Raw genomic sequence first — 23,956 nt, 5'->3', positions numbered from 1 at the left:
GTGTGGTCTCCATGTACACATATTTTTTAAAGTTTATTTTCTAAATTATTCAATTTCCAAACTGAAAATACGTCCATGACCTTACTGGTTACAGGATCAGTGTCTGATCACATACACATTTATTAAAACAAAACCACGTCAGTGTTCCTTTTTCAATTCCACCAACATCTGTTAGTGTTTATTGGGTTTTTATAAACAGAATGAGTGGTTAATGAGTTCTTTACACGACATGTTCTAACATGGAATACACCAATTAATACAAAAACAAGACGGGTATTTGAAATTCAAAACGTTTTAAATAAAGAAAACACGAATCAATTAAGACCATAATAATATCATAATTTAGACCAATCAGAACATATAAACTATACAGGGGGAGGATCCAGTGAGTTAGTTATCTGATAAATATGTTTACTGTTATTATTTCTTGTCTACAAATATATTAACTTGTAGCGCTACAAAGGGTTAAAATGCAAAGGATTTGTTTAGCTATTGGTAGATTCTATTAACAGTTCAACATTTTGGTGAAATTATCTTTATCAGAACGAAGGCCATATAATTATTTTACTTTTACAGCAAGTAGCCCTTTATCAGAGAAAGGCCAATAAAACCATGTTATTGGTTGAAAACAAATCTAACACATCTGTTGAAAGATTGGTAGGTAACGTGGAATAAAGTACCGTTATTACTTGAAATTAATGTCTACTTTCTAATTGTGTTGATGACTTCTACTGCTTTCTATTACCATCTAGTGATTGTCTCTACAGTTACTAAGTGAATAAAGTCACACCAGAGGCGTTGACACAAAAACAACTTAGTTGGATTTATTTGTTTGTGTTTGAATTACGCATAAAGCTACACGAGGGCTATCTGCGCTACGTCTCTAATTTAGCAGCGTAACACTAGAGTGAAAGTAGCTAGTTAACACCAGCTGACGCCAACTCTTAGGTTACTGTTTTACCAACGCTGAAAAACTGAGCATGTTTCGTGTGATGAGGATTTGAATCTCCAGTCCTCAGATTACGAGTCCAGCCCCCCAAACCAAACTGGCAACGTCGGGCCCACTTAGCTTTAATAAAGAAACACAAAAGGAATCACAGTGATTAATAACATAGAATTTACTGTTGAACTTTGTTTTAGGATGTACCACCGGGACAAACGATAACATTATTGCTTAGCGCCGTACTCGCAAACAATCCATAGTTTTTTTGTCGTACGTAATGTAAATAAACACCAACAATAAGATCCCAGTTACTTATGAAGCATAGTACGACTTTGTCGAAATCGCTCGGGTAAATAGCTTGTTTTATAGAGGAAAAATTTGGTGCTGTATATTGTCTATGAGTGTGGGTGTGCTGGAAAGGTTTGTTGCAGTATATTGTCTATGAATGTGGGTGTGCTGGAAAGGTTTGGTGCAGTATATTGTCTATGAATGTGGGTGTGCTGGAAAGGTTTGGTGCAGTATATTGTCTATGAATGTGGGTGTGCTGGAAAGGTTTGGTGCAGTATATTGTCTATGAATGTGGGTGTATTAGAAAGGTTAGGTGCAGTATATTGTCTATAAATATGGGTGTATTGGAAAGGCTTGGTGCAGTATATTGTCTGTGAATGTGGGTGGGCAGAAAAGGTTGGTGCAGTATATTGCTTATGAACGTGGGTGTATTAGAAAGGTTTGGTGCAGTATATTGTCTGTGAATGTGGGTGTGCCAGAAAGGTTTGGTGCAGTATATTGTCCATGAATGTGGGTGTATTAGAAAGGTTTGGTGCAGTATATTGTCTATGAATGTGGGTGTATTGGAAAGGTTTGGTGCAGTATATTGTCTGTGAATGTGGGTGTGCTGGAAAGGTTTGGTGCAGTATATTGTCTATAAACGTGGGTGTATTGGAAAGGATTTGGTGCAGTATATTGTCCATAAACGTGGGTGTATTGGAAAGGTTTGGTGCAGTATATTGTCTGTGAACGTGGGTGTATTGGAAAGGTGTGGTGCAGTATATTGTCTATGAATGTGAGTGTATTGGGTTGTCCGGTGCAGTATATTGTCTGTGAATGTGGGTGTGCTGGAAAAGGTTTGGTGCAGTATATTGTCCATAAATGTGGGTGTATTGGAAAGGTTTGGTGCAGTATATTGTCCATAAATGTGGGTGTGCTGGAAAGGTTGGTGCAGTATATTGTCTATAAATGTGGGTGTATTGGAAAGGTTCCGGTGCAGTATATTGTCTATGAACGTGAGTGTATTGGAAAGCTTCGGTGCAGTATATTGTCTGTGAATGTGGGTGTGCTGGAAAGGTTTGGTGCAGTATATTGTCTATAAATGTGGGTGTATTGGAAAGGTTCGGTGCAGCATATTGCTTATGAATGTGGGTGTATTAGAAAGGTTTGGTGCAGTATATTGTCCATGAATGTGGGTGTGCTGGAAAGGTTTGGTGCAGTATATTGTCTATGAATGTGGGTGTATTGGAAAGGTTCGGTGCAGTATATTGTCTGTGAATGTGGGTGTGCTGGAAAGACTAGAATATGCACACTCTAAACATTATCGGCACCTTATTTTACTTGTTGGAAAGTCTCTTGGCACTGCAATCTTAATTAGTTGTGAAAGATTTAAGAAATGGTCTTAATCAGCTGAGACAATTGTTAGAAATGCATCGTCTAGTTGTGAAATCACGATCAGTGTGAGTTTGGAGGCAGATAGATGAAACATTATTTTTTTTTATCTGACATCAGATGTGAATGAATGTAAGCTGCATTCGGCTGAATCTAGCTATGACAGGTCTAGGTTAGACTACAATGGACCTTAAATAAATAGGTGTCATATTAAAATATGTGGTTAGCAGAGGAAATAGATCTTCCAACAAACTAATAACTGGTTTTAAATAATCCTCCAGTATCTGGCTCTAAATTTTCTTACCAACAGCTTGGAATAACCACTCCGAGTTATCTATATCCAGGGATTATACCAAATCTTCCAATAATTACTGGTTGGTAGATCGTTTGAAACACCATTGAAAACAAATATTACCAGACATTTATCTGGAATTAACTTTTCAAATAATCTGTGGTCATTTAGATAAACAATATTGTTATACGGTACCAAGGACACAATAACATTTTTGGCTTCACTCTATCAAAGAGATAAGGACTTGGTTACATTGTGTCACAGAGACACTGTTGGTTACACGGTACCACAAAGACAGTAAGATTGTTACAAGTTCTACTAATTTCCCAAATACAACTTGCGGTATAACTATTTAACTTTGCAAATCAAGTGAGGAAGTTTTCCTCACAAGAATGTTATTAATTAAATACTTTAGAAAAGAACAGATCCAATCTGTATTTACAGTACACATACTTACTTTTAATTAGGGTTAAGTCTTATCCGTGTTTAATATAGAATAGTATAAAGCGGTTTACCTGCACAGACTTAGGCATGCTGAAAACACTACGAAACATTGGCAGGATGAGTGTTTGGTACTCGTCCAGAGTGCTCTCCTTTATAATGTACAACAAAGGTTGAAGTGCTGCAGATAACACTTCCGGAGACTGTAACTCGGACTTCAGAGACGGTAATACGTGTTGGAACCAAAGTTTCTGACGGTAAAAATATTCTTCAGAAATGTAACACTATCACACAACATAAACAGAAACCTTATTCTAAAATGATAAATATCTGTCAACTGTATTTTACAAAACTTTGAAAACAGATATTAGTATTTTTATTTTATAACCTTCTAAATATCAGCAGTTTAGAAATACATCAACAGCAAATAACTTCTGAAACTAAAGATATGTTTAGTGTATGTCGATTGTCTAATAGAAAATAAAGCTTAAGAAGTGACAGAAATCTGACACGTTTTTTGTTATCGGAAGCTACCCACCACGGGAACTGAAACCAAACATTTAGCGAAAAAGCTTCCTGACTTACAACTACATCACTGAGGAAAAGAACTAAAACAACCTTGAATCTTATTAATTATAAAGTTTAGTAAACACAAAAAACATAAACTTAAAAACATGTTTAGTAAGAGAAACATAAACTTAAAAACATGTTTAGTAAGAGAAACATAAACTTAAAAAACATGTTCAGTAAGTAAGAGAAACATAAACTTAAAAACATGTTTAGTAAGAGAAACATAAACTTAAAAAACTTGTTTAGTAAGTAAAAGAAACATGAACTTAAAAACATGTTTAGTAAGAAAGAGAAACATAAACTTAAAAAACATGTTTAGTAAGAGAAACATAAACTTAAAAACATGTTTAGTTAGCAAGAAAAATATAAACTTAAAGAACATGTTCAGTAAGTAAGAGAAACATAAACTTAAAAAAAATGTTTAGTAAGTAAGAGAAACATAAACTTAAAAAACATGTTCAGTAAGTAAGAGAAACATAAACTTAAAGAACATGTTCAGTAAGTAAGAGAAATATAAACTTAAAAACATGTTTATTAGGTAAAATAAACATAAACTTAAAGAACATGTTTAGTAAGTGAGAGAAATGTAAACTTAAAAAGCATGTTTAGTAAGTAAAAGAAACATAAACTTAAAAACATGTTTTGTAAGTAAAAGAAATATAAACTTAAAAAACATGTTTAGTAAGTAAAAGAAACATAAACTTAAAGAACTTGTTTAGTAAGTAAAAAAACATAAATTTCAAAAACATGTTCACTGAGTAAACTAAACATAAACTTAAGAAACATGTTCACTGAGTAAACTAAACATAAACGAGAGAAAACGAAAAGAGAAAAGAGCAGCAAAAAAAACTGCTGAAACTAAAACTGACGGAACTCGAAAAGGAAACGATATTTAGACAGTTCAAATCACTGTAGTTCTTAAATACAGATAATGAATGACGGACGCCTAACAGAAGGAACTATATTCAACAAGTAAGAAAAATGTAGGAAAAATCTATTTATTAAAATACAGGAAGTTAAACAAATGTGTGAACTTAGAAAGACTGCGCTTAATAAAATAGTGCTTAATGATTGACGTGAAATTAACAAAAGTTGTAGAAATTATTTTTATCAACTAAGAAAATATAAACTACTATTCTCAGTTCATGTCAGAAGTTTATTAAAACGTATCAGGAAATATTGAAAACGAAAAGAAAAGTCGATCTTTGTGTTCATTGAAGCCGAAAATAACCGTTGTTACTGAGTATTTAGATAGTATTGTTTGTTTGTTTTGAATTTCGCACAAAGCTACACAAGGGCTATCTGCGCTAGCCGTCCCTAATTTAGCAGTGTAAGACTAGAGAAAAGGCAGCTAGTCATCACCACCCACCGCCAACTCTTGGGCTACTCTTTTACCAACGAATAATGGGATTGACCGTACATTATAACGCCTCCACGGCTGGAAAGGCGAGCATGGTTGTTGTGACGGGGATGCTGGCCGACTTTTAGTAAAAAAAACGTTATTTTTAGTTTTGATAGTAAAGTAAATGAAAGTTAAATTTTTTCACAGAAGCCTAAAATAAACTTTATTTGTTTTTTAGTGTTGTCTAAAAATAGATTTTCTTAAGTTTCGATAGGAAGGTAAAACAAACAAGTCGTGTTTGCATTACTGACATGAACCTAAAATAAACGTTGTTTTAGTGCAGACAGAAACCTAAAAGAAACGTTGCAGACAGAAACCTAAAAGAAACGTTGTTTTTAGTGCAGACAGAAACCTAAAAGAAACGTTGCTTTCAGTGCAGACAGAAACCTAAAAGAAACGTTGTTTTTAGTGCAGACAGAAACCTAAAACTTGTTTTTGTGAGTCACCTAAGTCATAAATTTAAACGGTGCACATTGAATCCTCGGTATAAATCAGGGTTTAGTGATTATAATGACTGGTATAAATATCAAGTAATCTAATAATTAGATTAATTCAATTGTTATTAACTTATGATAGATGGCACGACTTAGAATTTTGAAAAGTTATGTGTTACAGTTTTCTGAAAATTATTTAATATTTATGTTATAATTTGTAGTTAACTTGGGTTAACTAACGCAAGAGAAACTAGCTATAGTATTTTTTTATAAATAAAGGTAAGACAGTCAAAAGTTTAATTTAAGGTTTAGTGGTTTAAGGTTTACCATAACCATAAAATAGGTTAAATATGGGTTACCGTAGTTTAGGCTTTGATATATTTCAACTTACTGGTATATCACAAAACAGGACAAATACATTGTTTTATTGAAAAATAGAACCGATTTATTGTGTCACAGGGTTTTAAGAATTTAGTTAATTTAATTACTTTGGTTATAGTTAAAATGTTAAAAGATAAACTCACTCTGGGTATTTGCGACAATATAGTTTTAGGCTGTGGTAGAAATGAGCTTTGTGTGTCGTATCCTTCATTTGAATGACATCAAGGTACTGCAAAGCATGGATGGCAGGATCCATGAAAAACCTGATCTGTACAAATTATAATAGAAGATACTTCTTACATATAGGGATAAGATGACTTACAGCAGATACCCTAAAGAAACTAACCGGAACAAACACTTTGTACGAATCACATTTTTTAAAATAGTGTCATGGATAGAATGGCTCTTAAATAAACTTACTTGACAAAAACTTTATAAAAGAAAAGACAGTTTCTACCATAACATCGTAAATATCACAACCCCTAAAAAACTAACCCGAACAAAACTACGTAAACGAAGCTGCTAGTTTTATTTTATAACATAGACCTCCGAAAAGTTTAATCAAAACATAAAAATAGTTTGGATTATAAACAGGGAAAACACTTTTTAGTAAATTAAAAATGTTCAAAATAAAACTTATTTTTTAATCTAGGGCAAGATTACAGCGACATATTCGTAAGTGTCACACAAACGTTTTTCATCATTTGTCCTTTATGTAATATAATTATGATACATATGTAGGAAGATGTGTTAGAACTAAACACAGATAAATCCTAAGAGAAGTTGAATCATACGTAACAACATTCTAATGTAATCCTATTGGTTAAGATCTGTTTGATTAACAAAAACACCCAACATTATCAACAATCTTTAGTTTTTGTGCATTTAAAGAGAAGTAAACAAATTGATGGATTGAATGTTGAGATAGATATAAGCGAATATTTCATTCTGTGTTTCTTTCATCATATCTACCCATCCTTTCGTTTATCTATCTATCTATCAGTTTCAATATTAACAGGTTTCTCTCGTAAATAAACTCTTTCAAGAGTGGTAAATAATTTAAGTAAAACAAGTTCGTGAGGTAAAATAATTAATTTTCCTTTTCGACAGTTTGTGTTAGGTTTTCTTGACCACGGCCCCCAAGCGGCAGACTTACAACCCTAGAAACAGAGTTACTATGTAGCTTTTGGTTTGTTTTGTTTAGAATTTCGTGCTAACCGTCCCTAATTTAGCAGTGTAAGACTGGAGGGAAGGCAGCTAGTCAGCACCACCTACCGCCAACTCTTGGCTACTCTTTTGCCAACGAATAGTGGGATTGATCGTCACATTTTAACGTCCCCACATCTGAAAGGGCGAGCATGTTTGGTGTGACGGGGATTCTAACCCGCGACCCTCAGATTACGAGTCATGTACCTTAACCACGTGACCATGCCAGGCCGTAGATTTATGTTTGAATTCAAACTGAATCAACCTTCAGACAACGAGCCAAATGTACCAAGCACAACAGACAATGTAGCAAAAAACATTCGTAGACCAATAGAACACGTATTTCTGACGTGTAGTCCACACTTCTTGGAATTCTTAATACTTGCAGTTTACATCAAAATGAACATTAAAGTAACATGGTAATAGCATGAAACGATAAAGAAAGGTTTCACATTAATGAAAGTACTGGATAATATTTAGAAATAACTTTATATGACGGTGAATTAAACGAATATAACTACGAACAACACAACCACCGAACAAAAACATGTTTAGAAAACGTTTCGGAATATATATATTCCAACTTCAACACAATAATTACACATTGTAAATACACGTTTTCCGTCAACATCCAGCGGCTTAAGTTTTCCTATTATTTTTATATATTAAGATTTAAAGAAAAGTTGAACTAAATACATGTACTTGTGGAAATAGATTCAAATCACACTATGAAACAAAATATTTACTTCTTCAAAATTTGTGTTGTATAGTGTTATATATTTTTATCGCGAAAAATTCAGCAGTACTCAAATGAATCTGGAGCTCTAGGATTCTCTCTTGAACTGAAACTTAGTGGATAAGTCGCATTTGTGACTATAATGTCTGATTGTTTGTGTCGGTTTTTACTTATCCGGACTAGCTAACCCTAATAATTAAGTGATGACTAAAGACAAGGTGAACAACCAACATTTGTGACTATAATGTCTGATTGTTTGTGTCGGTTGTTTACTTATCAGGACTAGCTAACCCTAATAATTAAGTGATGACTAAAGATAAGGTGAACAACCAACATTTGTGACTATAATGTCTGATTGTTTGTGTCGGTTGTTTACTTATCCGGACTAGCTAACCCTAATAATTAAGTGATGACTAAAGACAAGGTGAACAACCTACATTTGAAACTCTGGGTCCGCTCTAGTCGAATATTTTCACTTGTTCGTCACTCAAAACTTAGAGAGCGATTTTGTACTAACGGACGCGAATAAAACAACCTCTAATTTATCAGTTAGGCACTGTAACAAATAGGCTACGATCGTTAAAACAAACTATTGGCAAAATACGATTTCAAAGTATAGTACAGTTTGTATGTATCATATCTATCAAAGCAAAGCAATAAATCGATTAAATACTTAATTAATTAGTGTGCATAGACCTAGTACAGTTTATATAAATAACAATAAGTTATAAATACAGATTCCAAGAAAACACAAGACAAAATGAAGAATCATGGATTTTTAAAATGTATTTGAAGATAAACCTCGTTAAACAAAAATCTAAAGTCCTTCTATACATATATCTTAAAACAACAGCTAAAAGTCTAAAAATGATTTCTCCCTAAATTCAACATCCCTTTAAGAATTCGTTAAACCTGTACTAATGTGTGAACATTCTTTTTAATTTGAAGCTTTCTCTGTTCCAATTAACCTTTCCATGTTCTAAACATCTATGAATTTTTTTCTATTCTGACCAACCCGTGGATTTATCTATACTAGAACAACCCTTAAAAAAATTCTTTATCTTAACATACGCTATATTCTATCTAATAGCCTTTGAAGACGCATCTATCTCAATATATACTTGAAACTATATCTCCTAGATAACCATCAATTATTCATTTTAATGTATATCTATCTCTTCAAAAAACACTCGAGTTAGGGACGATCAGATACTTCGTGGAGGATTGGTAATATTAAGATATCTTGATTAAGCTGAAATCAAACGACTTCCATTCTTAGTTTGTGACCGGTTAACTTTCTTATTTATATATTACAGTTTTCTCATTTTTATAGTGATAACACTGTTATATTATCTTTTAAAAGGGCAAGAACATCGTTCAAAATAATTGGCTAAGCCTAACGGTGTAAAGAAAGTGTCATTAAAGTGTCTTATACTATCAGACAATTCACTAAGCCTGACGATCTAACAAAAGTGTCATTAAAGTGTCTTATTCCATCAGACAACTCACTAAGCCTGACGATCTAACAAAAGTGTCATTAAAGTGTTTTATCCCATCAGACAACTCACTAAGCCTGACGATCTCACAAAAGTGTCATTCAAGTGTCTTATCCCATCAGAGAACTCACTAAGCCTGAGATCCAACAGACTGTCATTAAAGTAAATCCAAATAGTCTACGTTATTAGTGGATTTTGCTTATAAAACTTTTTTCTTAACTTAACCAACGAACAGGCTTTAGAATAGAAGAATTGTGCTCAATTGTTATATTAAAACGAAGTTGAAGCCTTTCCACACTGTTACAGGTTATGTCGCCAAGTAAAGTCAACCTGACGAACAGTAATGAGTCTGTCACGTCCAAAGCATACCAGTTGGTATGTTTTACTTTTCATTATCCATCTAAAGTAAGGGCGAAGGTTTCACAATACCGGTTAGAACATAAATCCATAGAGTAATTGAATCGGTTTGCGTTCGTGTAGAACAGCACGAAATCCTGTTTCTTTCCAGTTGATGGAAGTATGTGATTGAAGAAAGGGAGGTTTAACACCATTTGGTTCACTAGGGCCTATATGATCAGGTTGTTACAGCACTACACTTTCACTCTGAGAGTTCCGGGTTCGAATTCTCGTCACACCAAACATGCTATGGAGACGTTATAATGTGACGGTCAGTCCCACTATTCGTTGCTAAAAGAATAGCTCAAGAGTTGACTGTGGGTGATGATGACTAGTTGTCTTCCTTCCAGTCTAACACTATTAAATTAAAGACGGATAGCGAAATTAAAAATGTAAAATTTTAAACAAACTAAATCCTGTTTGTCATTTTGGTACAAAGTCGGTATTACTAGTTGGTACAAGGAACCCAGAACATTTGTCTGCTAATAAACACGGTCTACCTTGAACTTTGTATCCACTTTTCGTCTCCCTAACTTACTCCCGGTGAAGTATCCAGCGATAATCGCGAATTATTTTGAAAACCTTTTTTCGAAATGCCTTATATTTATTTTATATATTCATTATCTGGTAGAAAATGGCACGAGACGTATTTTACCACATCGATGTTCACGTAATGTCATTATGTACACAAGCTATCTTTTTTCCTGGCTACGCGTAAAAAAAAAATAAAAACGTAATTTGTATTGATTTTTAAATAAGCACGTGGCTTGTATTGCTTTTTTAAATAAGCACGTCACTTGTATTGTTTTATTAAATAAGCACGTGGCTTGTATTGCTTTTTCAGTCGGAAATCATTCTGATTTATGTGCGTAGAGTTACCTAGGTAACTTGGGCGACATTTCTCACTGACCTTCGAGCTCGTGGATTGACACCTGTTTGACGACGTCACACTTCGCTTACCACGTATTTCCGTTTAAAACGATGTTCAACCTAAAACATGTCACTCACCATCGAAAATTCTGCGCATTCGGCCTTCTCCTAGGGTTAACACTCAGAAGCCCCTGAGGGGTTCGTATAAGAGACCAGGTATTCTGTTTTGAAACCCACGAAGCTTCTGTTCCAACTAAAATAAAACAAAACATGTATAGTTATGAACTTTAGAAAGAGACAAATAACATTTCATGTTTCTTCTGTCTTTCAGGTAACTAATAGAGTTGGAGAAAAAATACTTTAACTTGGAAAAGCCAGTTTTATCTGATATCATTACAGAACAAATAACACAAATGGTCGTTTAATAACAAACTAAAACACCAACCAACATTGATTGTTTGTCTTGTTGTTAAACGTTAGGCGATACCAGTAGTTCTTAAACTGTGTGCTGCGGGGATATTTCAAATATTCGAGGGTAACACAGCGATATTGACATCTGTCGGACACCGCGCAAACTACTAGCTTAAGATCGTTCACAGTTTTAACATTAGATGGCGCTACATTCCTTTCAGTAACGTTCTCGAATATTTTAGATATGTTTTGTTTACTTGTACTTTTGGCTACGCCAGTAACTTCTCGAACTTTCTAGTTTCTTAGATTTTGTATATAAACAACTTTTGATTCTCCGGGTCCGTCAGTAATCGGAATAACTGGAGAGTGTTGGGATCAAGTGTCCTCGAGGTCAAGCAAAGTTCAGTGAATTATTTTGTTGATTTTTAGTCCATGTGCATAAAGATTTCTGAACATTAATAAGAAGTGTGGGAGTGAAGAAAGGGATGGTGAACCACAGACCAGTGACAAAGTTGTGAAGAAACAGAAATAATGGTAATATGAGGATAGTTATCTAGATTTCAGTTTTACTTCAGTAGATGTCAGTCATGAAGAATGTCCACAGTGTGTATTATGTCTAACAGTTTTGGCTCCAGGGTGCCTGCTTTCAAGTAAACTAAAATGTGGTTTAAAGACCAATCATCCTAACATGGTATAGTACATCCTGTGATTATTTTACCAGAAAGTTAAAATAATTGAAAGAACAAAAAGGTACATTTTTGAAACAAGCATCAATACCAAGCAATACTTTACTAGTATCCTACAAGGTGGCGTATAGAGTCGGGAAATGTAAAAAGCCTCATACTCTTACGGAAGAATTAATTTTACTGTCTGCAGTGGATATAGTGAACATTATGGTTGGTGAATCTGTAGAAGACTGTTTTCAAAGGTGTATTTATCCAACAGTATTATCAGTCGTAGAATCCAACACATGGTTAAATATTTCAAAGATTAGCTATTGAGAAAATGAAAGAAAAGAGATTCAGGTTGCAGCTAGACAAGATGACGGATAGTAAGTAACAAGGATGTTCATTTGATTTGTTACACCAGCTAGACAAGGTGACAGAGAGTAACAAGGATGTTCATTTGATTTGTTACACCAGCTAGACAAGGTGACGGATAGTAACAAGGATGTTCATTTGATTTGTTACACCAGCTAGACAAGGTGACAGATAGTAACAAGGATGTTCATTTGATTTGTTACACCAGCTAGACAAGGTGACGGATAGTAACAAGGATGTTCATTTGATTTGTTACACCAGCTAGATGAGACGACGGATAGTAACAAGGATGTTCATTTGATTTGTTACACCAGCTAGACAAGGTGACGGATAGTAACAAGGATGTTCATTTGATTTGTTACACCAGCTAGACAAGGTGACGGATAGTAACAAGGATGTTCATTTGATTTGTTACAACCAGCTAGACAAGGTGACGGATAGTAACAAGGATGTTCATTTGATTTGTTACACCAGCTAGACAAGGTGACGGATAGTAACAAGGATGTTCATTTGATTTGTTACACCAGCTAGACAAGGTGACGGATAGTAACAAGGATGTTCATTTGATTTGTTACACCAGCTAGACAAGGTGACAGATAGTAACAAGGATGTTCATTTGATTTGTTACACCAGCTAGACAAGGTGACGGATAGTAACAAGGATGTTTATTTGATTTGTTACACCAGCTAGACAAGGTGACGGATAGTAACAAGGATGTTTATTTGATTTGCTACACCAGCTAGACAAGGTGACAGATAGTAACAAGGATGTTCATTTGATTTGTTACACCAGCTAGACAAGGTGACGGATAGTAACAAGGATGTTCATTTGATTTGTTAAACCAGCTAGACAAGGTGACGGATAGTAACAAGGATGTTTATTTGATTTGCTATACCAGCTAGATGAGAGGACGGATAATAACAAGAATGTTCATTTGATTTGCTACACACGCTTCTTGGTTGGTGACAAAATTGTGGAAGACTGGAAGACCTTCTCTTATGTAAAAGTGTCACTGCAGGTACAAAGGCTTAAGACTTGTTTGAGATCCTTGATAGTTTTATGTGTACAAACAACTTAGACTGAACCAAGTGCATTGGCGTTTGTACCAATGGTGGTCACTCTATGTCCGACTGTTTTGGGGATTGCAGGTACTCACGAAACAAAGCTCTTGATGTATTGTGGACCTACTACACAATCCACAGGGAAGCCCTTGCGTCAAAGCACCTGAGTTCTGCACTGAACCTAATCCTGAAAAGTGTGTTGAAAGTGGTTAACTTTAAAAAACTCGGCCACAGAAGGCGAGTTTTTTTTTAAAAATTGTGTATATATAAAGATATGAGATTCATATCTTTTACTGTCCGTGTTCAAATTACGAAAGGGAACTTTACTCTTATCTCAAAGAAGAAGAACACGAATAAGCTAAGAACTTTCTGGATATTGGTTTTTTGTCAAAATCAACGTACCTGTGTGATCTCTTCGAAAAACTGAATGAACCTTTCTCTGGGGGAAAGCAACATGCAAATTCTGAAACTCGTAGAGAATGTTTCAGCCTCCAGAAAAAAGTTACTACCATGGAGAAGAAAAGTGAATGAAGATGGCGGCAAAGACTGCTTCCCTCAGTTGTAGCAGTTTGTTACATCCAATGAAGTTGATTTGACCCACAAACTAATCCCTTGTTGCCGTAATTTGTTACATCCAATGAAGTCGATTTGACCCACAAACTAATCCCCTGTTGCAGCCGTTTGTTACATTCAATGAAGTTGGTTTGACCCACAAACTAAACCCCTGTTGTAGCAGTTTGTTAATCCAATGAAGTTGATTTGACCCACAAACTAATCCCCTGTTGCAGCAGTTTGTTACATCCAATGAAGTCGATTTGACCCACAAACTAATCCCCTGTTGCAGCAGTTTGTTACATCCAATGAAGTCGATTTGACCCACAAACTAATCCCCTGTTACAGCCGTTTGTTACATTCAATGAAGTTGGTTTGACCCACAAACTAAACCCCTGTTGCAGCAGTTTGTTACATCCAACGAAGTTGATTTGACCCACAAACTAAACCCCTGTTACAGCAGTTTGTTAATCCAACGAAGTTGATTTGATCCACAAATTAATCCCCTGTTACAGCAGTTTGTTAATCCAACGAAGTTGATTTGATCCACAAATTAATCCCCTGTTGCAGCAGTTTGTTACATCCAATGTAGTTGATTTGACCCACAAACTAAAATCTGTTTTTGAGGAGCACCTAACACAGCTCAGTGACTGGTTTGAAAATTACTTTCCAAAAAATATGGGGAAGTTTGCATGGATCCAAGACCCATTCAAAGCTAAGGCCCCATCTATCTGAATTTACCTCTGCAGAAGAAGAAATTCTTGTTAAACTATTTTGTGACATAACTTTAAAAACAAAATTTGGCAGCATGGAACTAACTGAGTTTTGGATATCAGTAAAAGATGAATGTCACCTGCTAAGTGCTAAAGTTCAGCGAATATTATATCCGTTTGCGACGTCATATCTCTGTGAAACTGGGTTTTTGGCAGTTGCTGTGATAAAAAGCAATTACCGCGCGTAAATCAACGTGGAACAGGAAGTAAGGGTGGCGGTATCCAATCATATTCCAAGGTTTGAGAAGCTGTGCAGTGACCAACAGGTACACACATCCCATTAGTAATTGTAGTTATTTAAAAATGAAATAAAAATATTGTGTTTACTTTCAATTTACGTGTATTGTTATTTCAAACAGCTACAAAGTTGTTAGGACATAAATACTTATTAAGTTGTTTGGACCTAACTACTAAATAAACGGAACTGCCTAAGGGGGCCGTGAACAGATTGCTGAGACACGAAGCGCGCCGTGAACAGAGAAAGTTTGGGATACGCTGAGCTACACGATGAACTATTATCGATGTATTTATCACAAGGATCGAACTTTAAATTTTTAACGTTACAAGCCCTCAAACCTAACGTTGAACCATCACGGACATAGAAAGTGAAATATTACATCGAAATTCAAAGAAATGTTTGCATGTAATATAATTTAACTAAAGCTTGTACGGTGGTATATCACAAAAAGAAATAAAACAATTTCATCGGTAAATATACAGGCTTACGATGCTAAAATTCGGGTTTCGATACATATGGTAGACACACTACAGACAATCCGTTGTGTAGCTTTGTGATTAACAACAAACAAATCGTTTTCTGCAAGTCCTATATGTTTTATTAAACACTTAAAACCTTGTTGAAATACGAAACTGTACCCAGTGTATTTATAACAAAGCTACTAATGGTATCCGGTCCTAATTTTGAACTACAGATAAGAAAGAAGGCTGACAATCAACTGTATCATACTACGTGACTGACTGTTATTATTGTAACGCTCCAGTAGATTAAAATACAGTTTATATTTTGTAGTATCGTACACCATCGATCTCGGCTCTGCTGCTCCAAAATCTAGAACTCTGTCTGGAGCCAACTCACGCCGCACGTTTAGTAGTTGCTTACAAAATTTTATATATCTAACATACATAGTGCCACAATATTCTACAATATAGATCAGGTAACAATATCCAAACAAATAGACAACATATTAAAATGTAGACAATACAACACTATTGTTTGTTTTCGAATTTCGCGCAAAGCGACACGAGGACTATCTGTAGTAGCCGTCCCTAATTTAGCAGTGTAAAACTAGATGGAGTGTAGCTAGTTACCATCACCTACCGCCAACTCTTGAGCGAATTTTAACCAACGAACACTGAAATTAACCGAAGCTATATATGAAAGAGCGACAATGATTGGTGCTTGAGGATTTGAACCTTCGACACTCAGATTACGAGTCGAGCGCCGTAGCCACCAGGCCATGAGCAACAACATCACCCACTAAATGTTGTTCAACAAGTGTTTAAAATGTAAACAATACAACAATATTATCAAGTAAATGTTGTTCAACAAGTGATTAAAATGTAAACAATACAACAATATTATCAAGTAAATGTTGTTCAACAAGTGATTAAAATGTAAACAATACAACAATATTATCATGTAATTGTTGTTCAACAAGTGATTAACATGTAAACAATACATCAATATTATTAAGTTAATATTTTTCAATGAACCCGTAAAATGTAAACAGTATTATCAAGTAAATATTGTTCATTGATCATTTAAATGTAAGCAATACAACAATTATATCAGGTAAATGTTATTTGACGATCGTCTCATATGTAAACAACACACAAATATTATAGACCGATTAAGTGGCGTATGAAAAGCAGAATAATTTTATTCTAGTCTTATTATTACAAATGTTAGGCTTATGAAAATCTAAAGTTTCGCCAGCATTCGACATATGAACAATAACTTTGAACTTGCTTTATTGATCATTAAAGGAGAGTTTCAGATAAACTTTCGCATATCGTTGTCCAGCCCGGTTGTGGATCTGACTGCTACTTTTACACTTGTGGTTTCAATGTGGAATTGTAAATTAAGAAAATGTTCCTTTTATTTCGGCCTAAATCTGCACATTTAGATATATGCGCTGTAAGAATTGCAGAGAGCTAACCTTGAATTTTAGAGTTGATATTAGGTCAGCCTTGTAACAATGCTACTAAAGTTACAACATTCTGAATTACATACCGTGTTTTAATATATTTAAAAGTAAGGGAATCAAATTTTCACTTTAATGTTAAAGCTGCCGAAAGGTGGCAAACAAGGTTAAGATTTGTAATAAAAATCACCTATTACGGTGATACTTTTTACCACTTTCTTCTTAGTTTCGGATTTAAAATTTGAAGTGTGAAAATAGCGTTTCATATATTTTATCTTCTACGTCATTTCAGAGAGTCAAACTTTTCTCTCATCGCTCGTTTAATTTCTCGCAGAGCTACACTAAAACTATTCCTCTCGCCTTTCTCAATTTTGAAGTAATAGATTATAGGGAAGATAAATTGGATAAATAGACAACATTACCCGCCAAAGTTTTGGACTATTCTGTCAGAGCGAATGGCAGTATTTGACTGTCACTCTCATGATACACTTCAGCACTAAAGTGCAGAATGCGACTTTCTTTGACTTGAGGATTTAGAAATTCAGCTACTTAACTGTTTTAGCAAGAAAAACAAAATATGTCGTCTGTGCCTAAAAGAGACTGTCTAATCAGAAGTTTAAACCATGCCACACTAAACGTTAAGTATAATCAGAAGTTTAAACTAGGCCACACTAAACGTTAAGTCAAATCAGAAGTTTAAACTAGGCCATACTAAACGTTAAGTCTAATAAGAAGTTTAAATTAGGCCATACTAAACGTTAAGTCTAATCAGAAGTTAAACTAGGCCACACTAAGCGTTATGTCTAATCAGAAGTTTAAACTAGGCCACACTAAACGTTATGTCTAATCAGAAGTTTAAACTAGGCCATACTAAACGTTAAGTCTAATCAGAAGTTTAAACTAAATGTTAAGCAGGTAAACCAAATCTAAAAAAACTCATTATTGTTTTATTCACTTACCGTTCCTACCACTTTATCATAATGAACTGTGTTCAAGTTGGCTTCAATAAGGGACCGCCCATTATTGAACAGAGCACAAATAACGAGGCCAAGCGAGAACATATCAGTATGTGGAGAGCAGCATGAGCTCGCCTGGACTTCAGGTGCAGTGTAATCCAAGTCAGGCTGACTCAACTTAGGAAGTTTGGAAGTGAAAGACTGGCAAGGTACTGGACTCTGGAAAAGAAATTATAAGGTTAAAAGGTAAGAAGGACAGTACTCTGAGATAGCCCTAACTGTTCAGGTGTATCTTTCTCAGCCCACATAAGAGGTAAAATGTAGAGAGTTATGTTCACTAAAATTAATATGCAAGAAAACAATCGAACAATAAAAACTGAAGTTAGGGTTAAAATGGGTTAGTGAATTATAAACAAGTAAATAAATAAAACAAATGTATCTGAATTAAGAGAGACAACTGGTCGGATTAAAACCGAAGACTATCTGGTTTCATATGTTTGTTTTATATCAAAGCCAAGTGGGCTATATGCTGTGTTTACCGCGAAGAACAGAACAGCAGATTTTAACGTTGTAAGACGAAATATTTACTATTGTCCCACCAAAGTACAGAATAATTGACAGTACTATGATGATATCAATAAAAGAGGAACATCCGCCTACAACAACAGGATACTGCCTGTTCCATGAATTAATTTGGGTTAAGGAAATTACTAAAACCCTATTTTTTCAGCTATAAAGATAGAAAACTTTATAGTTAGTTACTATTAAAGCAGTTATTAGTAACAATGTTGTAGATATAAAATAGCAGACATACTGTTAAAATAGTTATCTGGTAACAATGACTACATATAATATATACAACAAACGTACTGTTAAAATAGTTATCTGGTAACAATGACTGCATATAATAAATACAACAAACGTACTATTGTTAAAACAGTTATCTGGTAACAATGACTACATATAATAAATTCAACAAACGTACTGTTAAAATAGTTATCTGGTAACAATGACTACATATAATAAATACAACAAACGTACTGTTGAAATAATTATCTGGTAACAATGACGCATATATATAATATGTATATAACAAATACAACAAACGTATTTTTAAAGTAGTTATCTAGTAACAATGACGCATATATATAATATGTATATAACAAATACAACAAACGTATTTTTAAAGTAGTTATCTAGTAACAATGACGCATATATATAATATGTATATAACAAATACAACAAACGTATTTTAAAGTAGTTATCTAGTAACAATGACGTATATATATAATATGTATATAACAAATACAACAAACGTATTTTTAAAGTAGTTATCTAGTAACAATGACGTATATATAATAAATACAACAAACGTACTGTTAAGATAGTTATTTGGTAATAATGACGTACATATAATAAATACAACAAACGTACTGTTAAAATAGTTATCTGGTAACAATGACTACATATAATAAATACAACAAACGTACTGTTAAAATAGTTATCTGATAACAATGACTACATATAATAAATACAACAAACGTACTGTTAAAATAATTATCTGGTAACAATGACGTATATATATAATATGTATATAACAAATACAACAAACGTATTTTAAAGTAGTTATCTAGTAACAATGACGTATATATAATAAATACAACAAACGTACTGTTAAGATAGTTATTTGGTAATAATGACGTACATATAATAAATACAACAAACGTACTGTTAAAATAGTTATTTAGTAACAATAATATAATATGTGTACTGTTAACATTTTTATTTGGTATGATGTTGTAGATATGTCAAGCGTACTGTTGCACTAGCTATTGGTAACAATGGTGTAGATATAATTGCATGGTCATTATATTTTTATAAATAAGTGTGTCGTATGTCGTGTTATCCCACTTTAGATGTACTCAAATGGTAACTGTAGAGTTGATGTAGTGTTACAGTAAACTTTGTAATAGCTGTATCAAGGTCACAGTCCCATGTCAAACACATATATATATTGTTTTAATTGTAATGGCTGGTAACAAAATACCACACTTAAGAAACAACCCAAGATACTGAATAGGGGTGTTCATTTTGATGTGGTTTAACTACTAAATACACACGAGCTGGGAGAAGAAAGGCTAAATTATACATTCAGGTCTGAAATAACGCCACTGAAAACTTTGTCAATTTAAATGCGTATTTTATCTACAAGCAACCTTAATTACTGGAGAGTATGAAGATATGAAGATGGAATCAGGTTCATTGTATAAATATAACTTAGTTGTTCGCTTTAAATGGTTTATTATTTTAATTTTCTGTAACTAGAACATACTTCTTAATCTTAATGAAAATGGCGTAACTTTTAAACATAAGTGATAAAATGGACATAAATATATCAGGCCCAGCATGGCCAGGTGGGTTAAGGCGTTTGACTCGTAATCCGAGGGTCGCGGATTCGAATCCCGGTTGCACCAAACATGCTAGCCCTTTCAGCCGTGGGGGCGTTATAATGTGATGATCAATCCTCACTATTCGTTGGTAAAAGAGTAGCCCAAAAGTTGGCGGTGGGTGGTGATGACTAGCTGCCTTCCCTCTAGTCTTACACTGCTAAATTAGGGACGGCTAGCACAGATACCCCTCGTGTAGCTTTGCGCGAAATTCAAAACAAACAAACAGAAATATATCACGTTATAAAGTAATTAAAAGCCATAACAATGACTGAGTATCTTAAAAACACAAATCATTGTTTGGAAGAGTGACAAATTAAGAGTATTGTTATGTTTGAGACTCAAATTCCTTCTATACTTACAAAGCATTGTTTAAAATACGTGATATATTAACATGTTATTGTTTTGTTTTAGAGAAAAATAGCTTATTTCTTTGCAAATCGTTGTTTGAAACTCATGGTAAACTAACAGTTTTTGTTAATCATGAAAGTTTATCATGAAGATCATTGTTTTAACACGTTTACCACGTGTAATTAACAGTTATTGTTAGGTTTCAGAACAAAATAATTTCTTTCTTTATAAATCATTTATACAAACACATGATAAATAAACGCTTATTTTTATGTTTAGGACCTAAATAACTTCTTTCTTTAGAAATTGAAGCTGATGGTAAACCAACAGTTACTGTGAAATTTAACGAAAAAACTTGTGCCCTTACAAATTATAATTTGAAACACGTGATAAATAAGCAGTTATTGTTATGTTTGAGGACCACATGACCTCTTTCTTTAGATATCACTGTTTGAAACACGTGATAAATTAATAGTTATTGTTACGTTGAGAATCAAATAAGTTCTGTATTTACACATGATTGTTCGTAGATGATAATTTAACAGTTATTGTTATGTTTGATAAACTAATAACTTTTTTCTTTACAAATCATTCTTTGACATTCATGGTCAATTAACAGTTATTGTTATGTTTGTGGTCCAACTAATTTCATTTTTTACATGTCATTGTTTCATATTCGTGGTAAATTAAGAGTTATTGTTGTGTTTGAGAACCAATTAAATTCTAACTTTACAAATCATTGTTTGAAACACTTAACAAATTGACAATTATTCTTATGTTTGAGAACCAAATAATTCCTTTGTTTACAAATAATTTTAGAAATACGTAATAAATAAACTCTCGTTGTTGTGTTTGACACCCAAATAACTTATTTCTTCACAAATCATAGTTTGATATTCATTGTAAATTAACAGTTATTGTGATATTTGAGATTTAAATACATTTTTATTTGCAAATCATTGTTTGAAAATCACAGTAAATTATCAGTTATTGTTTGTTTGGCACCAAAATAACTTCTTTCTTTAAAAATCATTGTTCGAAACATGATAAATTAACAGTCATTGTTTTATTCAAAAACCAAATATATACTTTCTTTTACAAATTATTGTTTGTAACAGGCAATACGTTATCAATTATTGTTATGTTTGATACACAAATAATTTACATAACAACTTTATTTGTCGTATAACTGAACACATGTGTCAAATAAACAAAATATATCACATTTATAACACAAATTAACTGACATAAAGTCACGAGAACGCAGACTGAAATGTTGGGTATAAGATTCCTGGTTACTGTGAGGTGACTGTGGAACAGGGACTCATAGAGAGGTAGGGATACAACGTTTACTAGTCGTATCCACTTTGAAAGAGTCTCTCATGTAAGATTCCTGGTTACTGGAGGTGACTGTGGAACAGGGACTCATAGAGAGGTATGGATACAACGTTTACTTTGTCGTATTCACTTTGGAAGAGTCTCTCATGAAAGATTCTTACCACTGAGGAACAGGGACTCATAAAGAGGTATGGATACAACGTTTACTAGTCGTATTCACTTTGGAAGAGTCTCTCATGAAAGATTCCCTAGTTACTGGAGGAACAGGGATCTGAGGTATGGATACAATCAGTCTCATGAAGGATCTCTGAAGTTACTGGAGGAGAATAAAGAGGTATGGATACAACGTTTACTAGTCGTATGTACTTTGGAAGAGTCTATCATGTAAGATTCTTGGTTACTGGAGATGACTGTGGAACAGGGACTCATAGAGAGGTATGGATACAACGTTTACTTTGTCGTATTCACTTTGGAAGAGTCTCTCATGTAAAGAATGAAACTGTATAATATATAAGTAATATTAATAAGATAAGACACTAACATGTGGTGCTCCAACTGACCACATCTATAACACTCTCCGCCTGTGGGAAGTCATCGAAAGGTGACTGTTCGAAGGAGGGGAGAAAATTACAAGTATGGAAAGAGAAAAATTATTCTACTGGAATGAGGGGGAATAAAACGTCACCTCCTGAAATCACCTTTACCAGTCCCCCTTATGGTAGTAAAATATTAAACCAGTCCCCCTTATGGTAGTAAAATATTAAGTTTATTAGTAACAGCATGAAAACAACATAAAAACTACTACACTGAAACCCCTACTGAGTTACCCAAGAAAATAAGGAACTGTTACATGTGAAGTCTACTCAGACTATTGCTAAAGGAAGTAAGACATCGAAATATTACACGTAAAGTCTACTTTCAGTTTGTCTACTGAAGCTTGTTAATGAAAGTTATGCCACAAGGTTTTGGTTCTAAACAACATTATTAAACAAAAGGTTTTTTTTATCAGCCAGTTTATTTAATTTATATCTTTGTTATAAAATATCATAGCCTGAGTTCATTATTTTCAATATATATCTTTATTTCTAATCGCTTCTGCTTCGATGGCTACTGTTCTGTAATGAACAGGTCGCAGCCTTGGGTCGTAGCAATGGTCGAAAGGTCCATTTGTAACATGCTTTAGAATTCAAATGTGGGAATCTTATGTGACAATCAATCCCGTAAGGAACTGGACAAGGATCTTCCGACAATGTGTGTTCACAGCTGGCTACCTTCTATTGACCCTCCCCAGATGGTTTAAAAGAAACCTGTGGGCTTATAATACTAAAAAACTCGGTTTCTATACATGATGTGGATAGAGCATTTATAACCCTTTATGTAGTTTTCTGACAAAGACACATTAAAGGAAAGAAGCCTTGAGATAAGAAGTTAGGAATGGAATGTCTGAGCCTGAGGATATCTGATCTGGTCGTTTAGCCAACTTACGTGAGGGCATCTACCCTTCACGATATGAAATAACACCTGGTCGTTTACAGGCCAACTTACGTGTGAGGTGGATCTACCTTCACGATATGAAATAGCACCTGGTCGTTTTCGGTTAACTTACGTGAGGTGGGCACCTTCACGATATGAAATAACACCTGGTCGTTTAACTTACGTGTGAGGTGGATCTACCTTCACGATATGAAATAACACCTGGTCGCTCTACAATTCACGTGAGGTGGATCTACCTTCAACGATATGAAATAGTACCAGGTCGTTTAAATAACTTTCACGTGAGGTGCATCTACCTTCACGTGTGATATGAAATAGCACCGTCGTTTTAGCCAACTTACGTGTGAGGTGGATCTACTCCTCACGATATGAAATAGCACCCGTCGTTTAGCCAACTTACGTGAGGTGGATCTACCTTCAATGATATGAACAGTACTTCCTATATTTTATTTCAGAATGTGGTTTTGTGATAGTGTATTTGGAGTTCCATTTATTGAATATTGGAAAGTTAGTGTAATAACAGATTTTATCTAAAATCAAAC

The 23,956-nt window shown here is 34.1% G+C and overlaps 2 protein-coding genes across 2 annotated transcripts in view; one reads left to right on the top strand and one right to left on the bottom strand.

Annotated features, from left to right (window-relative positions):
- Positions 1-22,218, bottom strand: part of LOC143228453 (SCY1-like protein 2) — a 196,509-nt gene extending 174,291 nt beyond the window's left edge. Inside the window, exons 1-4 of the mRNA XM_076459710.1 lie at positions 22,141-22,218; positions 17,788-18,003; positions 6,266-6,295; positions 3,410-3,586 (exon numbers count right to left, since the gene is read on the bottom strand). Of these exons, the coding sequence (XP_076315825.1) occupies positions 3,410-3,586; positions 6,266-6,295; positions 17,788-18,003; positions 22,141-22,218 (501 nt within the window). The remainder of the gene's footprint in view (positions 1-3,409; positions 3,587-6,265; positions 6,296-17,787; positions 18,004-22,140) is intronic.
- Positions 1-23,956, top strand: part of LOC143230112 (SCY1-like protein 2) — a 457,312-nt gene that overhangs the window by 242,226 nt on the left and 191,130 nt on the right. The gene's annotated exons all lie outside the window — the stretch shown is intronic.

Source organism: Tachypleus tridentatus, chromosome 10, assembly GCF_004210375.1.
Source record: "Tachypleus tridentatus isolate NWPU-2018 chromosome 10, ASM421037v1, whole genome shotgun sequence".
NCBI lineage: Eukaryota > Metazoa > Arthropoda > Merostomata > Xiphosura > Limulidae > Tachypleus > Tachypleus tridentatus.
This window is presented reverse-complemented; position numbering and strand designations above follow the sequence as displayed.